The sequence below is a fragment of the Phyllostomus discolor genome, chromosome 10, assembly GCF_004126475.2.
Source record: "Phyllostomus discolor isolate MPI-MPIP mPhyDis1 chromosome 10, mPhyDis1.pri.v3, whole genome shotgun sequence".
NCBI classification, from domain to species: domain Eukaryota; kingdom Metazoa; phylum Chordata; class Mammalia; order Chiroptera; family Phyllostomidae; genus Phyllostomus; species Phyllostomus discolor.
Genome location: NC_040912.2, coordinates 85,652,639 through 85,673,169, shown reverse-complemented (window position 1 = coordinate 85,673,169; position 20,531 = coordinate 85,652,639). Strand labels below are relative to the sequence as shown.

The 20,531-nt window shown below is 50.2% G+C and overlaps 3 gene segments (V, D, J or C); all 3 read right to left on the bottom strand.

The window, feature by feature from the left end:
• Window positions 1–164: 164 nt before the first annotated feature.
• On the bottom strand, window positions 165–702 carry LOC114507379. The segment is given in 2 exon segments: window positions 165–514; window positions 624–702. Coding segments are annotated over 2 exon segments (429 nt in total).
• A 1,426-nt stretch (window positions 703–2,128) lies between these two features.
• LOC114507378 lies at window positions 2,129–2,943 on the bottom strand. The segment is given in 3 exon segments: window positions 2,129–2,134; window positions 2,372–2,751; window positions 2,882–2,943. Coding segments are annotated over 3 exon segments (435 nt in total).
• A 3,753-nt stretch (window positions 2,944–6,696) lies between these two features.
• On the bottom strand, window positions 6,697–14,483 carry LOC114507377. The segment is given in 5 exon segments: window positions 6,697–6,838; window positions 8,461–8,612; window positions 8,875–9,197; window positions 9,307–9,406; window positions 14,472–14,483. Coding segments are annotated over 5 exon segments (729 nt in total).
• Between the last annotated feature and the right edge of the window lie 6,048 nt (window positions 14,484–20,531).

The window sequence follows — 20,531 nt, the reverse complement described above, 5'->3', positions numbered from 1 at the left end:
GAAGAGGGCTTCCTGCCATGTGCTGGGCATTTCACACTGCTGGCAGAGCTGGGAGAACATTCAAGAAGGCTCTAACTGAGTTTAGCAGGGCAGGGAGAGAGTTAGAAAGGAAACAAAAACCAACAGTGAAACTCAGCTGAGGCCCCCTCCCTCTGCCTGTGACATCAGCTGGGACAGGAGGGTTTGGGTACAGAAAGGCATGGGCCCTGCAGGGCTGTGTCTAGGCTGCTGGCACAGAGGTACACGGCCGAGTCTCCCAGCTGCAAGGTGTGCATGGTCAGCTCGGAGCTGTAGTCACTGAACACTTGTACTGAGAAGTGATCTGGGATGTCTCCTTTCGCGTACTCCTGCTTTTCATAATACTGAATGAGAAACCTAGGTCCCTGCCCTTGAGCCTGCTGGTACCAGTAAACACTCTTGTGTCCAGAGATGGGGTGGCATTTCAGAACGGCCCCCCCACCAGGGCCTTTGATGAGGTGTCTTGGGGACTGGGTGACTCCAGCAGCCACTGACCCTGTGGAGGAAGGAGACGGAGCTGAGACCAGCCCAGGAGGCAGATGGACACTCCAGGAACAGTCAAGAATGCTGGGTTGGAGGGATGTCCCACCTGGGCTAAGACTCACCTGCACCCAGCAGACACAGGACCATGCAAGAGAGGAGCCGGGTGCCCCTGGAGGATTCAGGCAGGACCCAACTGGCCATGTCTCTGCTCAGGGCTCTGGTCCTTTGGTTGAGAATGCAGTTTTGTCCCTCTCTTTGCTCCCTTTGGAGGACTTGCTTGTGACGTCACTGTTCTGATGTCACTGTCTTTGTAGGCACTCGTGGGTACTCACACCCCAGGACAAGCTCAGCTAGTCCTGCTCTCCCTGAATCTGACCATTTTCCTACGAGCAGGTGCAGCTGGCTGTGCTGAGTTGGGCCCCGAGGGTACAGGGCGGGTGGCCATCAGCAAAGGTTCTCTCTGCCTTGAGCAGATGCTCCTTGCTCTACACTGGCTCAGGTTCCCCAGGCTCCTCCCTGAAGCCCCATCACACTCTCCAGCAAACACAGGCTCCAGGAGAAACTTAACTCCCTGCAAGGCCTACTTCATGGCTCCTTGCTATAACATACCCACCTGGTTGTCAGTTAATGTGAGAAGATAAGATCAGTGAGCCTCTGATTCACCAGATAATCTCCTTGATGCAGGAATCAACCCAAGATTCTTCCCATGAACCCTCCCTCTCCCACAGGGCACCATCTGCATCTCACTCCATGGATCCACAGCGCCCTCATGTGGCCACTTATGCAGCAGCGCTGTTGACACCTCCCTTGCAAGGAAGCCTGGGAACCATGAGCAGAGGGGAGCACAGGAGGGTATGTGAACAGGGAGAGGGTGACGGTGACACACTGTGGTGGCAGTGCTGGCACAGAGGTACACGGCCGAGTCCCCAGGCTCTGCAGGGTGGATGCTCAGATCGGAGTAGGAGCCAGCAGGTCTCACAGCAGAGAAGCGATCGTTAGACATCCCGGAGGAGTCCACAGGTTCCTTGTTTTGAAAGGACACCAAGAACTTCGGGCCCTGCCCTGGCACGTGTTGGTACCAGTATAGGCTAATGTGGCCAGAAATAGGATCACACCGAAATGTCACGTTCTGTCCCCTCTTGGTGACCTTGTAACTGGGGGACTGGGAGACTCCAGCTTCTGTATGACCTGGGGACATAGAAGTTGAAAACAGAAAGAGGAAAACAAATGTAATCATCTCTCTCTCTCTCTCTCTCTCTCTCTCTCTCTCTCACACACACACACACACACACACACACACTGAGGCTGCCTGGGTTTCTGAGGACTCACCGGCCCCCAGGAGACAGAGGGTCGCCCAGCAGAGGGGCCTGGTGCCCATGGCAGGGTCAGGACAGGAACGGGAGGTTCCCCGGGTCAGGTCCCTGTGAGCAGGAGCAGAGGAGGAGGGACGTCCCCTGTCCCCACAGGGCAGCTCCCACAGTGACATCACTGCCTCTGTCAGGCCCCTTGAACTCAGGGACATGTGATGCACATGGAACACACTTGGGTGACTTGTTTAAACACTTATAAGCTGTCAGGGAAGAGGTGACAATCCCTGATGGCACTTCATCTCCCCAGGCCTGTTCACCTAAACCTGGAAGAAAAAAGCCACGTGGGCACAGCACTGGGAGCAGCGGGCAGTGGGGCAAGTCACAGGTGTTGAGGAACAGACTTCAGTGTTTTCTCGCTCCTCTGCTTATGAAATGTGAGTCCCAGAAACGTTACTTCCCACCACGTATATAAACAGGAACAAGGATACTGAAGCTGCACGATGTCTGTAAGCACTACAACCACCCCGTCTGTAAGCAGCAGAACGGTGCCTGGGGAGGGCCTGAGCCTGTCTGGCTGGCAGCTGCCGCTTCCTGAGTGGGGCGGAGTGTTTCTGTGCAGGAGGCTGCCGCGCCTGCAGGGCTGTGTCAGGGCTGCTGGCACAGAGATACAGGGCCGAGTCGCTCAGCTCCAGCGAGCTCGCGGTCAGCTCGGAGCGGTCGCCATCCAGCGGCCTCACGGAGAATCTATCGGGGATGTTCCCTTTTTCTTGCTCTTGCCCATTGTAGTACTGAATGAGGAACTCAGGGCCCTGACCCTGAACCTGTTTGTACCAATACACAGAGCGGTGTCCAGAGATGTAGGAACACCCCAGCGTCACTTGCAGTTTTCTTGCTGTGACCACGTGTTTTGGGGTCTGCGTGACTCCAGAGTCCACTGGGCCTGTTGGGAGGAGACACAGAGGAGCTGGGGGCAGAGCACAGGGAGCCTCCAGAGGCAGCCACCACCCCCAGGCTTGTGTGTCAGGGATGTGACTGCGTGTCCAGACTTACACACAGTGCCCGGGGCTCACCTGCTCCCAGGAGACAAAGGGCCACACAGCAGAGGAGCCTGGGGCCCATGGCAGCTGCCCAGGGCCTCTCCCAGCTCTGGGCAGGGCCCCCTGGGGTGAGCGGTCTACAGTTCTGTGCTCCGTGTGCTGATAGGAGCATTTGCTATGACGTCATTGGTCTGATGCTGTCGCTGCTGTGATGGAACTCCCCAAGGAGGGTGCCCCCTGGTGCTCTGAACCCTTGGTGGGACCCAGGGTCCAGATTCTATACACGTCTCCCTGTGCTGCCCAGCGCCATGGCTAAGGGTTCACTGCAACTTCCCTGTATCCCCAAGTACCTCAACATTGTCCCTGCCTGCCCCTGCCTGAACTAAGTACCAGCTCTTGCTGCTGGCCCTACATCCCTTCTTGCTCTTCGGGCTGAAGGAGTTGCCTCCTTGGTGCCTCCTGAGGTGCAGGCAGGTCCCCTCTCCCTGGGCAGGAGGAGCCTGTGCCAGCTCGGGGCATCCTAGGACCCCTCAGTGACTCCAGCTGCTTCCCCCTGCACACATGAGCCCTGAGGTCCCTTCACTGTCCTAACCTGGGCCACTCCTGGTCTCCCACAGTGCTAGGGGACAGTTAATTGTCTCTCTGCACCTGCCCCTGCCAGCAGGGCTGCCTTGCCCAAGTCCTTCAACCATGGATCTGTTAAGGTTTAGCGGGACCTCCCACCCACTCCACAGCTGTAGGGAGGCTGCCCACAACTGAAACCTGCCTCAGCATCTGCCCAGTGTTGGTCCCTGCCCAGGGCTTCTTAACCCTTTCCTGCTCTCCCAGACGCTCCCCACAGCCCCTTCCAGGTCAGTGGTGTCACAGCGCCATCTGGTGGCCAGTAACTGACATTTCATTATCCTGTCTTCTGCCACAGCCCAAGGGATGGTGGGCTTGTCTGCCTGGTCTACAGGCAGAGGATTCCAGAAGCACTATCCTTTATATGGTATCTCAAAACCCTTAACCCTAATCCCAACTTTATTACCCACCGTGACCCTATTTCTTTCAGGTTCCATGCTTAACACCCCACCCCGTTCCCCTGGAGCACTCTCACATCATCTGCAGCTGCAGTCTGGGACCGGCTTCCCTCACATTGTCCTCTGAAAGGCAGAGGGAGAGAAGGGGAATGGGGGGACATAATATCTAGTCCAAGTAGGAAGGAAAACACACAAGGTGAAGGTTAAAGCATTTCTTTTATCTCCATTGCTCAAAATAAACATAATGCAAAAAAAGAAAAAAGGTATATTGAGTTACCTCCAAAATGTAGATAAGCAAAAGACTGAAAAGATAATGATATTACCTTCAAGATTGGAGTCAAATGTGTGTGAATAAATGTTAAAATTGATACCCAAGTGAAATGTAACCCATACGGTTGGTGAGCAGTCGTGGAGAATAGACATCCAATGGGGAGCTGAGGACGCTGGGACTGAGGCCCCCACGCACAGCCCACACGGGAGGAGCAGCCCGCACAGGGGGCACCTGCTCTGTGAGCACGGAGATGATTCGCGGTAAAGCGGCGGGTTGTGGGAGACAAGCAAACACTGGTACAAAACAGTGTCCTAAAGAAGCAGAGCGGCCAGGGTCAGGTGCTGGGCAGTGGCATAAATGGGGACACAGTCTGGGAAGGGGTCCCTGATGGCTTCCCAAGGACAGGCAGCTGCCCTGGGAACCCAGGCCTTCCCCCCTCCCAGGAGGCCCAGGGACCCGAGCACAGTCCACACACGACCAGGAAACGTCCCCCACCAAGGACTCTAGTTCCTGGGTGAGCAGGTCTGGTGTCATGGCTACCACAGTGTTTAGGTGGGTTTTCAGAGACTGTGACTGTCCTTACCTGCTGTGCAAGGTCAGGCTCCTGGACCAGGACTGAGTCTGTGACATCCAGTCCCACCTCAGAACTGAGGACTCCCAGAAGCCCATGATCCAAAGGCCTGTCCCCTCTGCCCATGGGCGGGGATTTGCCAGATGTCTGCCGCTGCCCCCACACACAGGGCCTCGATTATTCATATTTGTAGCAGATAATATATCCCAAAATAACACATAAAATAAATAAGAAGAAGTAAGGCATATTATCTAGAAAATGTCACATCATTGAGTTAAAAGAATTCAGGGAAATTACTTCAAGTCAAAATGAGAGGACACCAAGAAAAACCCTCATCTCTAGAAAGGATGACCCATGGGGTCAAGATGAAACCAAGAGGTCGTGGACACACGCTGCAGCCTGACACTCAGGATGGAGTGGAGGGAAAAAGAAAACACAATAGAGTGTGGGCTCCTGCAGCCTGGCAGAGGGCATGACGCCGTTCTGGTATCACTATGGTGATTCTCAGTCAAAGACACAGAAGCTGTGAAGACCTTCACTCCCAACAGGAAGGCACGTTAGAGAAGTTGCTACGGAGCCCCCAAGGTGGCAGGGCGGCTCAGAGAAGGGTGCGCAGGAAGAGGGTGTTGTGTGCATTCCTGAGGAGCGGGCACACTCCCCCTCCCCCGCAAAGCGGAGCTGTGTTGGGGACCGAGCCTCACAGTCCTACCGATGACTATTTGTGACCACGATGTTCAGTATGTGCCTTGGAGCACTGAGCTGGGTCTGGGAACCCTCATTATTTAATTATGTTATTTATTTACTTCCAGAGAGATGAGAGGGAATGCGAAAGAGAAGGAGACAAACATTGATGTGGGAGAGAGATATGCATAGGACACCTCTTGTATGTGCCTCAAGAGGGTACCAATTCTGCAATCCAGACATGTGCCCTGACTGGGATTCGAACCAGCAAGCCTTTGGTTAGCAGTACAATGCTCAGGAAACTGAGTGTCACCAGGCAGGGCTTTGTTTTGTCTTCCCAAAGCACAGCTGATGTCAAGAACTCTGTGTTCCCTGGTGAATGATGAGCAAAGAAGGGCTGCTTAGAGTGCGGGAGCTGCATGGAGGGAGAAGGATGAGGGTGTGTGCGCATGAAGGGGTGACAGGACCACCCTGTGCTGGAGCTGCTGGCACAGAGGGGCACGGCCGAGTCCCCCAGCTCTGCAGGCTGGCTCCTCAGAGTGCAGTGGGATCCCCCTGGCCTCTGAGCAGAGAACCGGTCCTAGGCTTCCCGCAGGAGTCTGGGGATCCAGGAGGTGAAAGTACATCACAAACTCTGGGCCCTGTCCCAGGACCTGTCAGCACATGTAAATGTCAAGTGTCCAGATATGGGATCACACCTGAGGACCACTCCCTGGCCCCGCTTGCTTGGAGACACCCAGAGTGATGCCCCAGGAAATATCTGAGTTGGAAGCTCCAACTCCTTCTGCAGGGCTTGACCTAGTGCCCTCTCTCTGCTCATTAACCTCCATGTAGTATAAGGTGTCTCCCCCGCCCACAGCAAAGCCCCGTGTCCTTCTTAGTCACCACCACTAAAAACCACGTTTCTCAGCCTCTGTCTGGAGGAAGACTCAGTGTTCTGCACCTTTAACACACCTGCATGTTATACTCACGGGGATCTCAGTGGATATGCTGTTCATGACTCCCTGCCCTGCAGTCATCACACTCAGGCTGATGACAAGAAAAGCTAGAAAGAGCAAACATCTTCCCAGCTAACAGAGCACCTGGCAGGACAGACTGACAGACAGCGACATTGCAGACTTGTGTCTGAGGCCCTGGACCTACACCAGGCCTGGTAGACACTAACCTAGAGGGGACCTCATCACACACCCAGGGTCCCCTAGCAGGCAGGGTGCCTCAGTTCTCTCAGGTGTAGGAGTTTGCTCAGGGGTCCCATGAATCCCGAATGCAGGGCTGCAACAATTGTTTTTGTGCAGAGAGAAGATGGTCATGCAGCACTGTGGATCACCACTTTTCTGCTGGCACAGAAGTACACAGATGTCTGGGAGGGGGTGGCCGACTCCAGTGTGAGCAGGAAGTCCTCCATGTTCTCCCTAGACGCACTGTACCCATCGGCATCCTCTCCTTTGCTGGAAAACCCAACACCCCAGGAGTAATACATCTGCCTCAGCCCATGGCCTAGGTTTTGTCGATGCCAGGACATAACGTTGTGGTTATCAGTCTGGTGACAGCTCAGTGTCACCTTTTGTCCTGTCCCTGTGACCTTGTACTTTGGACTCTGGGTGATTCCTGCATCCAAGTGTCCTGTGGAGAAAGTGACAGACCTTTATGTTGTCATCCTACCACCAAGCCTGGGACTGAAGGCTGGGAATTCCAGGGCAGGAAGCCCACCCGCACCCACCTGCCCACAGGAGACAAAGAGCCACACGGAAGCAGACCCTGCTGACCATTTCAGAACCAGCGTACAATGTCACGTCTTCCAGTTCTGTCTGGGGAAACACAAGTGAGCCTCTTAGGGCCTCGGTGACATCATGGTCCGTCACAGATGCTTCAGCTACAGAGCTCACCTGCCTCCCCCTCCCCCACAGGAACAAACCAGTGACATAGAGACAGTTGAGCAGTGCAGCATGGGAAAAATGTGAAAGTCACTTTTTTAAAGATATCTTAGAAGTATGTATGCTTTCCCCTGAGTCTGGTAAGGAAATTCCTTCTTCTATGCACAATGATACAATTCCTTCCCTGTACAGGTTTTCCTCCTATTACTGTAGACTAGGAAATGTTCCCATAGCAATGCTCATGCTCTGGTGGTGACTTCTCTGATCAAATTTCTCTTCAAATACATTCTCCTAGCTTTTCTCTTTGCATAAACTCTAGATAATTTCAATGTCAGCCCATAGCAATCCTCTCCCTTAAAGGAACAAACCCATATCCAGTTTTCATAGCCTTGGGGTCAAGGCCATTGGAGTCTGAGAATTCTGTTATATTTTACCACGATTCACCCACTAGTGGGAGCCCAGCCACCCGAGCTCAGGTCTGTGCAGGCTCACGGGTAAGAGTCTCCCCTGCTTCCAGCTGAGGCCCCAGAGGGACTAGACACCTGTGGCCCCATGACTGTGCTTTCTGTGACAAAGAGGGGAGCCTCGTCAGTGACGTGGATGGGATATTCAGCCAGCGCTCCCAGTGCTGCGACCTCTTCCACAGGTCGTACCTCAGTATGACGTGACCCTGTCTGTGACTGTGTATCCTGATGTCACCTTGATGGGCAACAACAACCACCCAGCAGTGAGAAAGGACACGGACTCAAATATCAGAGGCCAGGGCGATGTGACACTCAGCTGTTGTCTGCAGCTCCGCACCTGGGCAGATGGAGCAAATTCAGATTTCCTGACCAGAAGTGGTGGAGCTGAGGACAGGCGGAGAAACCCCATCCCCCGCCCTATCCAGTAGTTCAGAAACTCGCATACCCGCATGAGCTCCCAGAGTGCTCCTTGACACTCCCAGAGGGCTTCTGCTTCCCTCCTAGGATCTCCTGAGGGGCTGGAAATTCCCCAGGTGACTTAGCTGCACTCATAGGTGCATATCATGGTCTTGCTCTGTCTGGAACTATGACAGAACAGATACATGTGCTCTGTCTTGAAGCTCTACATCCTCGAAGGTGGGAGAAAATCAGCCGTGTCCCCCACTCCTAGAGGTGACCTCCCCAGCCCAGCTCAGATGCTCTTGAAACAGGAGAGACTGTGCTCTGTTCTACCCTATGGACCAAGGACCTGGTACGATGATGGAATCCAGGGGCTTGTTGACTTCAGAGGCATGGAGATGGACGATGGACGTGCACGGGACGTGTGGAAGGTCCAGCAGCTGCAGCTCCCTGTGGATGACATGGTGCACTGAGTGCTCCCTACTCTGTAATGTGAACACAAAGTGTCCACCAGGACCGGGCACCACAACACACAGTGTGGACTCCACTCTGTCACAGAGAAGGGCTTCCTGCCATGTGCTGGGAATTGCACACTGGTGGCAGAGCTGGGAGAACATTCAGGAAGGCTCTAGCTGAGCTCAGCAGGGCAAGGGGTGGGGCAGAAAACAATGAAAACCATCTGTGGAACTGGGCTGAGGCCCCCTCCCTCTGCCTGTGACATCAGCTGGGACAGGAGGGTTTGGGTACAGAAAGGCATGGGCCCTGCAGGGCTGTGTCTACGCTGCTGGCACAGAGGTACACGGCCGAGTCCCCCAGCTGCAAGGTGTGCATGGTCAGCTCGGAGCTGTAGTCTCTGAACTGCTTTCCTTTGAAGTGGTCGGGGAAATTTTCTTTCCCGTACTCCTGCTGTTCATAATACCGAATGAGAAAGCTGGGTTCCTGCCCCCGAGCCTGTTGGTACCAGTACACACGGTTGTGTCCTGAGATGGGGTGGCATTTCAGAACAGCCTCCCCACCAAGGCCTTTGATGAGGTGTCTTGGGGACTGGGTGACTCCAGCAGCCACTGACCCTGTGGAGGAAGGAGACAGAGCTGAGACCATCCCAGGAGGCAGATGGACACTCCAGAAACGGTCAAGGACGCTGGGTTGGAGGGACGTCGCACCAGAGCTGAGACTCACCTGGTCCCAGCAGACACAGGACCATGCAGCAGAGGAGCCGGGTGCCCCTGGAGGATTCAGGCAGGACCAGACGGGCCATGTCTCTGCTCAGGGCTCTGGCCTTTGGGGTGAAACAGCAGAGGCTTGTCCCTCCCTCCCTTTGTTCTCTTTGGAGGGCTTGCCTGTGACGTCACTGTTCTGATGTCACTGTCTTTGTAGAATCTCGTGGGCACTCACACCTCCGGGACAGGCTCAGCTGGCCCTGTGTTCCCTGAGTTGGTCCATCACCTATGAGCAGGTGCAGCTGGCTGTGCTGAGTTGGGCCCCGAGGGTACAGGCCAGGTGGCCACCAGCACAGGTTCTCTCTGCCTTGAGCAGGTGCTCCTTGCTCTACCCTGGCTCAGGTTACACAGGCTCCTCCCTGAAGCCCCATCACACTCTCCACCAAACTAGGCTCCAGGAGAAACTTAACTCCCTGCAAGGCCTACTTCATGGCTCCTTGCTAAGACATACCCACCTGGTTGTCAGTTAATGTGAGAAGATAAGATTGGTGAACCTCAGATTCATCAGATAATCCTCTTCTTGCAGAAACCAAGCCAAGATTCTTCCCATGACCCCTCTCTCTCCCACAGCGTGCCATCAGCATCTTACTCCGTGGAGCCACAGCGCCCTCAAGTGGCCACTTGTGCAGCAGCGCTTTTGACCCAGCTGGAGCTGGCTGGGTTCTGCCTAAGTCAGTCACAAAGAAACCCCCAGTCTGGGTTCTGTCTACATTAGTTATCAGGGATCCTCAAGGACTCTGCACAGCTCCTGCTGCCTATTTACCTTTCTCAGGCTCACCCTTTGCCTGTGGTGGTGAGGGAGGTGTGATGCCTTTTCCAAATGGGAATAAAAGTTATCAACCTGATCAGTGAGTGATCATGGAAAGAGGACGCCATGCATGCAGCTGCCCAGGGAAGGGAAGGCAGGACCTTCAGCAAAGCTCTGTCTTCACCCAGCGATTCCAGGAGAGGGTCTTCGCTGGGCTCCCATCAGCCAAAACGTCTCCTCAGCTCTAGAAGAAACCCTCTGTGAAGAAGGAACTAAGAAATGGTCTACTTATATATCACTTTTGTTTTTTAGAGCACCATCTTCAACTTGTCATATTTTTAAAAAAAATTGATTTGTCTTCCTTAATTATTGGTTTCTAGGAATTATTTATATTTTGAATACATGCTCTTTTCAGATATATACTTATATGTTCTTGATATCTTTTGATGAGCAAGATTTTTAAAATTTTCATAAAGGATAATGTGTGTGTTTTTAAGTTTAGATATCTTTATTTATTTTAAGATATATTTTGTTAATTATGCCATTACAGTTGTCCTGATTGTTTCCTCCACTTTCTCGTCATGTAACCTGGAGCCTCTCACCCTCCATCATTCCGCCTACCCCTTACTTCATGTCCACAGGTTGCACATAGAAGTTCTTTGGCTTCTCTGTTTCCTATACTATTCTTAACCTCCCCCTGTCTACTTTGTGCCTACCAATTATGCTTCTCATTCCCTGTACCTTTACCCCATTCTTCTCCCTCATCGTCCCCACTGATAACACTCCAGGTGATCTCCATTTCTGTGATCCTGTTCCTGTCTTACTGTTTCCTTAGTTTCTGGGTTTGTTTTTTTAGGTTCAGTTGTCGATAGTTGTGAGTTTCTTGTCATTTTACTGTTCTTAGTTTTTGACCTTCCTCTATTTCTTACTTTTAACTTTTCATATAGTAAGGGTTTGGTGTTGATGAACTCCTGTAACTTGACCTTATCTGGGAAGCACTTTCTCTGCCTTTCCATTGTAAATGATAGCTTTGCTGGGTAGAGTCATCTTGGATGTAGGTCTTTGCCTTGCATGACTTCAAATACTTCTTTCCAGCTCTTCTTGCCTGCAAGGTTTCTTATGATAAATCAGCTGATAGTCTAATGGGAACTCCTTTGTAGGCAACTCTTTCCTTTCATTTCCTCTTGCATCTTTTAACATTCTCTGCTTGTCTTTACTCTTGGGTAACTTATTTATTATGTGCCTTGATGTGTACTCCTCGGGTCCAATTTTTTTGAGATGTGTCAGCTTCCTGGACATCTTGGAAGTCTATTTCCTTCACCAGATTGGGGGTTTCCCTTCATGATTTTTTTCAAATAAGTTTTCAATTTCTTGCTCTTCCTCTTCTCCTTCTGGCACCCCTATGATTGGGATGTTGCAACATTTAAAGTGGTGCCAGAGGTTCCTAAGCTTCTCCTCATTTTTTTTTGAATTTTTGTTTCTTCATTCTGTTCCAGTCGGATGTTTATTTCTTCCTTTTGTTCCAAAGCATTGATTTGAGTCCTGGTTTCCTTCCCTTCACTGTTGGTTCCTATGTATTTTACTATATTTCACTTTGGGTAGCCTTCATTTCTTCCCCCATTTTGCAACCGAGCTCTTCAATTCTATGAGCATCCTGATTACCGGTGTTTTCCACTCTGCATCTGAAAGGTTGTCTATCTCCTTGTTGTTTAGTCTTTTTTCTGGAGTTTTGATCTGTTCTTTCATTTGGGCCATATTTCTCAGTTTCTGCACACCTGTTATGTAGTAAGGAGCAGAACATTAGGTATTCACCAGGGTGAGGCACCATCTTCAGTGTGTTGTGAAGCTTTATGTGGGGCAGGGGTCCCTGAGGGAACAATGCCAGTTGCTCGGTTCTCACAGCCTTTCTGTCACTTCTCTCTCCCTTCCCACAAGCTAATTGTGCCTTTTCAGATGATGGTTCTCAGGTGTGTGGGTTTGTATACATTCTATGACCCCATGGTCCCTCCAGCAAACTCTCCTGTGAGACTGGGAGTTTCTCCCACCACTGCAGCCCCCACAGATTTTTACAGCAAGAGGTTTTGAGTCTTTAGTTTTCTGTGCTGAAACCCTTGGTTTTTACATAACACTGAGGAAAGAAATCAAGGAAGACACAAACAAATTGAAACATATACCGTGTTCATGGATGGGAAGAATTAATATCATCCAAATGTCCATACTACCCAAAGCAATTTACACATTCAATGCAATACCTACTAAAGTACCAATGGCATATTTCACAGACATAGAACAAACACTTCCAAAATTTATATGGAATCGTAAATGACCCCGAATTGCTGCTGCAATTTTGAGAAGGAGGGAGGAGAATAAAGTAGGAGGGGTCACAATACTTGACACTAAACTATACTACAAGGCCACTGTAATCAAAATGGCCTGGTACTGGCATAAAAACAGGCACATGGACCAATGGAACAGAACAGAGAGCCCAGAAATAAACCCAAGTCTGTACAGTCAATTAATATTTGACAAAGGAGGCAGCAACATAAAATGGGGTAAAAATAGCCTCTTCAACAAATGGTGTTGGGAGAACTAGACAGCTACGTGCAAAAAAATGAAACTTGAACACCAACTTACACCTTACACAAAAATAAATTCAAGGTGGATAAAAGACTTAAATATAAAACGTGACACCATTAAAGTCCTAGAGGAGAACGTAGGTAGGAAAATCTCAGACATTTGACACAGAAACTTTTTTACTGACATGTCCCCTAGAGCAAGGGACATAAAGGAGAGAATAAACACATGGGACCTCATCAAAATAAAAAGAGAAACAAATGTATGGGGAAACATATTTGCCAATGATACCTCAGACAAGGGTTTAATCTCCAAAATATATAAAGAATTTACACGACTCCACTCTAAGAAGACAAGGAACCCAATTAAAAAATGGGCAAAGGACTTGAACAGAAACTTCTCCAAGGAGGACATACAGAAAATCCATAGACACATGAAACAATGTTCCATATTGCTAGCTATCAGAGAGATGCAAATTAAAACCACAATGAGATACCACTTCACACCAGTCAGAATGGCCATCATAAACAAAGCAACAAACAACAAGTGTTGGAGAGGTTGTGGAGAAAAGGGGACCCTCGTGCACTGTTGGTGGGACTGCAGACGGGTACAACCACTGTGGAAAACAGTATGGAACTTTCTCAGAAAACTAAAAATGGATCTGCCTTTCAACCCAGCAATTCCACTGCTGGGACTCTATCCTAAGAATACTAAAACACCAAGCCAAAAGAACCTATGTATCCCGATGTTCATAGCAGCACAATTTACAAGAGCTAGGTGGTGGAAGCAACCTAGGTGCCCATCAGTAAATGAATGGATCAAAAAACTATGGTAATTTACACAATGGAATTCTATGCAGCAGAAAGAAAGAAGGAGCTCCTACCCTTTGCAACAGCATGGATGGAGCTGGAGAGCATTATGCTAAGCGAAATAAGCCAGGCAGTGAAAGACAAATACCATATGATCTCACCTTTAACAGGAACATAAACAACAAAACAAAGAAACAAGCAAAATATAACCAAAAACACTGAAATAGAGGACAGGCTGACAATGACCAGAGGGGAGAGAGGAGGGAATTTCAGGGGAGAATGGGAAGGGTTTACAGGCACAAATGTAAAGGACACATGGACAAAAACTAGGGGGAGGGTGGTAATGGGAGAGAAGTGGGGAGGGTTGGGTGGGTGGGCTGGATTGGGAGTAAAAGGGAGAAAACTGTACTTAAACAATGATTAAAATTAAAAAATAAAAAAGAAATATAATAAGATCATCATCATCATCATCATCATCATCATCATCATAAAAGAAACCCTTGGGTTTGCTGTCTGTCTCGCTCCCCATATGTTCTTCCCAGCTCATCTGTGTGGGAATGTGGGACTGCCCACCCCATCGCCTGACCACACAGCCTCTCCTCTGGGCAGCCCGTCTCCACCCTTCCTACCACTCCTGATGAAGAGTTCTTCTTTAACTCCTTGGTTGTCAGATTATGGGAGGAAGTGAAGTTTTTCTTCCTACATTTCCATCTTGGCCAAAATTCAAAAAATGTGATTGTAAGGATTACAATAGTTTTTGTCCTCTCTAAGCAATCTTTGCCTACTCCAGGGTCATGAAGGGAATGTGCTATGCTTTCTTTCAGAAGCTTAATAGATCTGTCATGTTGGCTCACCTAATTTCATTGTGTGCATGGCCGAGTCAGCAAAATCACTGTGTAAAGAGGCAGGTGGTGAATATGTTCTGTTTTCAGTCCCACCTACTCAGCTCTGCCACTGCTGTGCCAGGTCAGCCAGAGACACTGTGTACCTTACTGAGTGGGGCATGTTCGCATAACTTCGTGTGTGGACATTGAAATCTGAGTTTTGTATGTCACAAAAGATAATTTTTTCCACCCACTTATATAAACCCCAATAGTTAGCTCCTGGGCCCTAGGAGAACCAGGAGAGGCCAGGTTTGGCCCCTTCTGCTTTATGGAGTGAGGTAAGCATTGAGATTCATTATTTTTCTCTATGGGTCCGGGTTGTCCAGCACTACTGTTGAAATGACTATTCTCCCCTTTCGTGCTACTCTTAGTGTTGGGCCTGTGGATGGCAGTGTGCATGCATCTTTGCTTTACCACAGTCTACCTCACCGCGGTCTACCTCCAGAAATGTTACTAACCCCAGATTTTTCACAGATGCCCTGGATTAGGGGAAGAGTGTTCCCAATTACTTCTAATTTAGGAAGAGTTTTTATCCAAACAGATGTTGGAATACATCAGGGTATTTTTAAGCATCTATAGAGATAATCATATGATTTTTTACACTTTAGCATTTGAGAGGTTACCCTTCCTGGACGTCCATTTAAATGTTAACAGTCATGAGGACGTAATGCTGAGACAGACCCCACTTGGTCGTGCTGTGTTATCCTTTTCAGTGTCGGGTTGGATGCACTGGAATTCCAAAGCTTTATTAATCTGTGCTCATGAGGGGTATTCCCTGTAGGGTTTTTAATATTTTTGGTTTTTTGTTTTGTTTTGTTTTGTTTTGTTTTGTTTGGGTGATACCTGGTTTTGATTTGGGTAAAATAGTGCTGGCTCGGGATGAGTAGGGAATTATTCCCTTGTTTTCAGGTTTCTCCCTAAGTATTCCTAGTGTGGCATTCACTCATTTTCATATGTTACATTTTCATTTTTAGTAGTGAAAATCCCTTTATGATTTACTTTCGATTTGTTCTTTGTCCTATGGGTTATTTAGAATATTGTTATTTAGTTTCTAATATTTGGGATTTTTGTAGACCTCTTTCGGTTATTGATTTCTAATTCAGCTCCTCTGTGTTCAGAGAACACGGTTTGTATGACTTGAATTCTTTTCAATGTATTGTTACTTATTTTATAGTAAAAGTCCACAGATTATCCTGTTGCATAGTCTGTGTGCCTTTGGTAAGAAGGTGCCTTCTGCTGCTGTTGGGTGAACTATCCCGAAAATGTGCATGAGGTCAAGGTGATCGATAATGTTCTCTATGGCTTCAGTTCCCTCACTATTTTTCCTTTTTGGTCAAGTTGTTCAATCAATTACTGACAGGTGATGATATGTCTGACTATAATTGTGAATTTGTCTCTCTCTCCTTGCCTTTTTGTCTTCAGCATTTCAAAACTCTGTTTTTAGATGCATAAGTGTTTCTGATTGCCTTGTCTTCTTGATCAGTTGACCTTTTTATCATTAGAATATGACCTTTCTTGTCTCAGATGATAGTCTTTGCTTTGAGATTTGCTTTGTGTGATACTCACGTTGCTGCGCCAGCTTTCGTGTGATCAGTGTCAGCGCGGTGGGTCTGCTCCAGTGCACCTGTGAGCCCTTCTGCTGCTGGTGCAGGCCGCTGTGGCAGGTGGCACACATCTGCTTTTTTGTGTTTTATCCATGATCACAATCAATGGTTTTGAATTTGGGCATTTAGACTATTTGGAGTTGATGTACATATTGTTCTGGTTACCTTCATGTCTGTCATTTTGCTGTGTGTTTTCTATTAGCAAATCTGTTCTTTGTTTCCCTTGTCATTTGTTTCATCCCTTCTTGTGTATTAATTAGGCATTTTTATAATAGTTCCATTTCCCTGTTTGTTGGCCTATGAGATACAACTCTGTTTGCTATTTCCGTGGTGGCTCTAGAGTTTGCAAGGGCCTCTCAGCTTCATCACAGCCTATACCCCTCCACGTAGATCAGGAGGCTCTCACAATGGTAAGACACCTATGCATTACCTGCTCCCTGTCTTGCTATTGTTGTCGCACATTTTACTTTTACCCAGAGAAGTCCCCCCTTAGCTGCACTTTCGCTTTCCACAGATTCAGTTTCCTAAGGTCAACTGTAGTCCCAAAATATTAAATGATAAATTCAAGAAAAAAAGAATTTAACAGTTTTAAACATGTGTCATTCTGAGTAGTGTGGTGACATCTCACACTGTCCCTTCTGTCCCACCCGGGATGTGAATCAGCCCCTTGCCCAGCGTCTCCACACTGTGCTCTGTCCCTGCCCATCACTCCCTGGGCCAGCTCTGTCATCAGGCTGACTGCTGTGGGCGGGCAGTGCCTGAGGTCCAGTCACCATTATTGTACTTAGAGACGGCCGTGACATGCAGGGCCATGATGCTAGCAACCAGATCTGCCGAAGAGATGCCAGAAAGTGCTTCCTTCAAAATGAAAGGTGTGTGTGTGGGGGGGAACAGTAAACGTTGGATTCCACCAAACCATCAGGGGTTTCAGGCATCCACTGGGTCTTGGAAAGGATCTCCACAAAATAAGGGGAGATCAGTACAACTATTATTTGGATCTTATTTGAGTGACTTCCCTTTAAAACCTTCTCAAGTAGGGATTTTATTAATCCAAGATAAATTTAAATTGTACTAAAAATAGGCTAGAGAAGAAGGAAATTAAATATGGAATGACTTCAGCATTGTCAAGAAAAATAGTAAAACCACGTATGGATATTGATCAATGTCCATTATTGTACATGACTCGTGTCTGTGAATGATTTGAATGGCAGTTTGCACTAAGGAGTGTAACTATTGATTTTTAAGGCTGGTGGCTGCATGTAGCCTAAGAGAATGCTGCATGGCTGCTCACATGTGGGCATCACGTGTCATCATCAGTGACACTCAGGACTCGGAGGTTGTCGCACGTCTGCTGAAACTTTCTATTTCACAAGAGAAGATTTCACCACACCCAAGGCACAGCTCCAGGGCTTATCCTCAATTACAGAATCTTTAGGTACATGAAGGAACCCCAGAAATCCAGCATGCTGTGTTCTAGTCATTCCTGCCAGAAAAAGCATTGAAAATCCAAATGCACTTATGCTCCTTGAGAAAGGAAGAACAGGGCAACTCCTTTGCTGGGCAGTCTAAGAACCATGAGCAGAGGGGGGCACAGGAGGGTGTGTGAGCAGGGAGTTGGGGACAGTGCCACACTGTGGTTACACTGCTGGCACAGAGGTACACGGCCAAGTCCCCAGGCTCTGCAGGCTAGATGCTCAGAGTGGAGGAGGAGCCAGCAGGTCTCACAACGGGCAACCGATCCTTAGGCATCCCAGAGGTGTCTAGAGCTCCCTTGTACTGAAAGTACACCAAGAACTCCGGGCCCTGGCCCGGAGTCTGTCAGTACCAGTAAAGAAGAACAGTGTGTCCAGAAATTGGATCACATTGAAATGTCACGTTCTGTCCCCTCTTGGTGACCTTTCGCCTAGGGGACTGGGAGACTCCAGCCTCTGTGTGACCTGGGACACAGAAGTTGACAACAGAAGGAGGAAAACAAATGGAATCATCACACACACACACACACACACACACACACACACTGAAGCTGCCTGGTTTTCTGAGGACTCACCGGCCCCCAGGAGACAGAGGGTCGCCCAGCAGAGGAGCCTGGTGCCCATGGCAGGGTCAGGTCAGGAGTGGGAGGTTCCCTGGGTCAGGTCCTTGTGAGCAGGAGCAGAGGAGGAGGGACATGTCTTGTCACCTTGGGGGCCGTTCCCATAGTGACATCACTGCCTCTCTCAGGCCCCTTGAACTCAGGGATGCGTGATGTATGTGAGAGCGCACTTGGGTGACTGGTGTAAATAGTTCTACACTCCTTCTTAAACAAAACTGTGCACGGCTGTCCCTTTCGGGTTCCTGCTGTCTAGGCACAGGGTTCCCACGTGACACCTCATTCCCCTGTCTTCCGGGTCAGCTGGCATTTTCACTCTGACATGTCAACAGTGTCATCAGTGCAACACACCGAAGGGTGAATTCATTGACTCTTTGTCATTTGGGACCTCCTGGGAGCACCCTGTTCTGTCACCATCCCCTCCACTCTCCTAGTCGCACATGCTAAACCTGGTCCCTTGCTAAGGAGAGGGTGGGCATAGGGGTTGACCCAACTCTGCCCTGGATGCACTGACACACTCAGAGACGCACAGATGGAGTGACGCCCTGGGATATATTGGAGTGGGAAGCCCCTCTTCCTTCTACAGGTCTCAACCCAGGTCCCTGTCTGTGCGTGCTCACACTACCATGTAATACCATGTCCGCACAGGCCACAGAGAAGCCTCTTGTGCTTCTAAGTCGCCCTGCATGTAAACACGGGTTTCTCATGGCCGCTTTCCAGAAGGAGACTCACCGTGACTGACCTGTGACACGCCTGCGTGTGATACACCAGTGGGCACAGATGTGTCTGGTTACTGATGACAGCCCACCCTGATGGCCTATGACTGAGGTTGCTGACAAGAAAAGCAAGAGCTGGGGAAGCATCATCCCAGCCAATGGAGCAGATGCAGAGGACAGACAGACAGCAAGCCAAGTGGACACATTTGTGTTCAAGGCCCTGGGTTTGGTTGCAGCCTGGCAGACACTGGCCTAGAGGATGACCCCACAAGTACAGAAGGTCACCCTACATATACAGAGGGTCACCCTGCAGGCAGGGGCCACAGTGGGCTCCAAGGTGTAGGAGTCTGCACAGGGTTCCCCTGAGTCTGGGCGCTGGGCCTCCCCCTGACTTTCTGTGCAGAGAGGAGGCGGCCGTGCAGCACTGTGGGTTCACTGCTGGCGCAGAAGTACACAGATGTCTGGGAGGGGGTGGCCGACTCCAGCGTGAGGGGGAAGTCTTCTTGTTTTGATCTAGAGACGCTGTACCCATCCGGGACCTCTCCTTTGTCCTTGACCCCAACACCCACTGAGTAATGGATCAGCCTCAGCCCGTGACCCAGGTCCTGTCGGTACCAGTACATGTAGTTATGGTTCAAGTCCTGGGAACACTGCAAGGTCACCGTCTGTCCTGTTGTCACAACCTGGGAGGTTGGGGACTGAGTGACGCCGGCCATCCCCAGACCTGCGGGGAGGACAGGGGAACAGATGCTGAAGCCTCCAGGGAGCGGCTCGGTGCTGGGCCTGGGCACTGTCCCCACAGAGGGGCCCAGCCCAGGACCCACCTGCTCGGAGGAGACACAAGGTCACGCAGCACAAGAGGCTGCCGTTCATGGCAGCAGGCAGGCTGACTCAGGGTCCCTCTGGGTCTGTGGGTGTCTGCACAGGAGCAGGGCGATTCCAGGGAGTCTCTCTGAGGTGTCACTCCCACTTCCTGGGCCCCAGAGCCAGCTTGTCACAAGGGACACGCCCCCTTCCCCAGAGCATCAAATCAGAAGCAGACGGGCAGGGGACAGCTCAGAGGGAGAAGAACGCGTGTGGCTGAACTGACGGGAGTCCCAGAGGCGTCCTCACCCTCTGTGTTCACAGTGTGTGGCTCAGGTGTGCTTCGTCCTGCCCGCAGATCCTCATGCCGCCCTGGTCTGCTGTGTGTCCCCGGCCCTGTGTTCTTGTACCTGAGGGCAACGCCTGGGGGCATTCTGATGCCTTTAGGGCTCTGGGGCCCAGTCGTCCCTCAGCCTCCTGTTTACTTTGCTGGTCGTCCAGCATCCGCTCACTGTCGCTCCTCCCACAGGGGCCCTCCTGGTGTCTGGTGGCCAAACCTCAGGGGCAGCCTCATAAACCCTAGAAGACCCTCTGGCTCTGATTTCTCTCCATCCCCTGACCGATGGGGCCCCACCATGTGCTCCTGAGGACCTTCAGAGTCACCTGAGAACCTGATTTCCGTTTCAGGGTGAGGCAGCACCAGCACATCCAGCCCAGGACTGGGACCTGGGTTTCTGCATGGTGTTCGGCTCTGCAGGTGCCCCGATGGCCCCGGCAGTTACAGCTGTGTGAGGGACATGGGGACAGGAGCCACCTCCCAGGTGAGACAGTGAAACTGCTGCCTTTAAATTTCTTCCTTGTTCCACAGGGACTATCCCCCGTGAAGAATTGCTGACACTGATAATAAAATAATGAGCCTTTAAACACCTGTAGCGCATCTACTCACAGTCCCACAC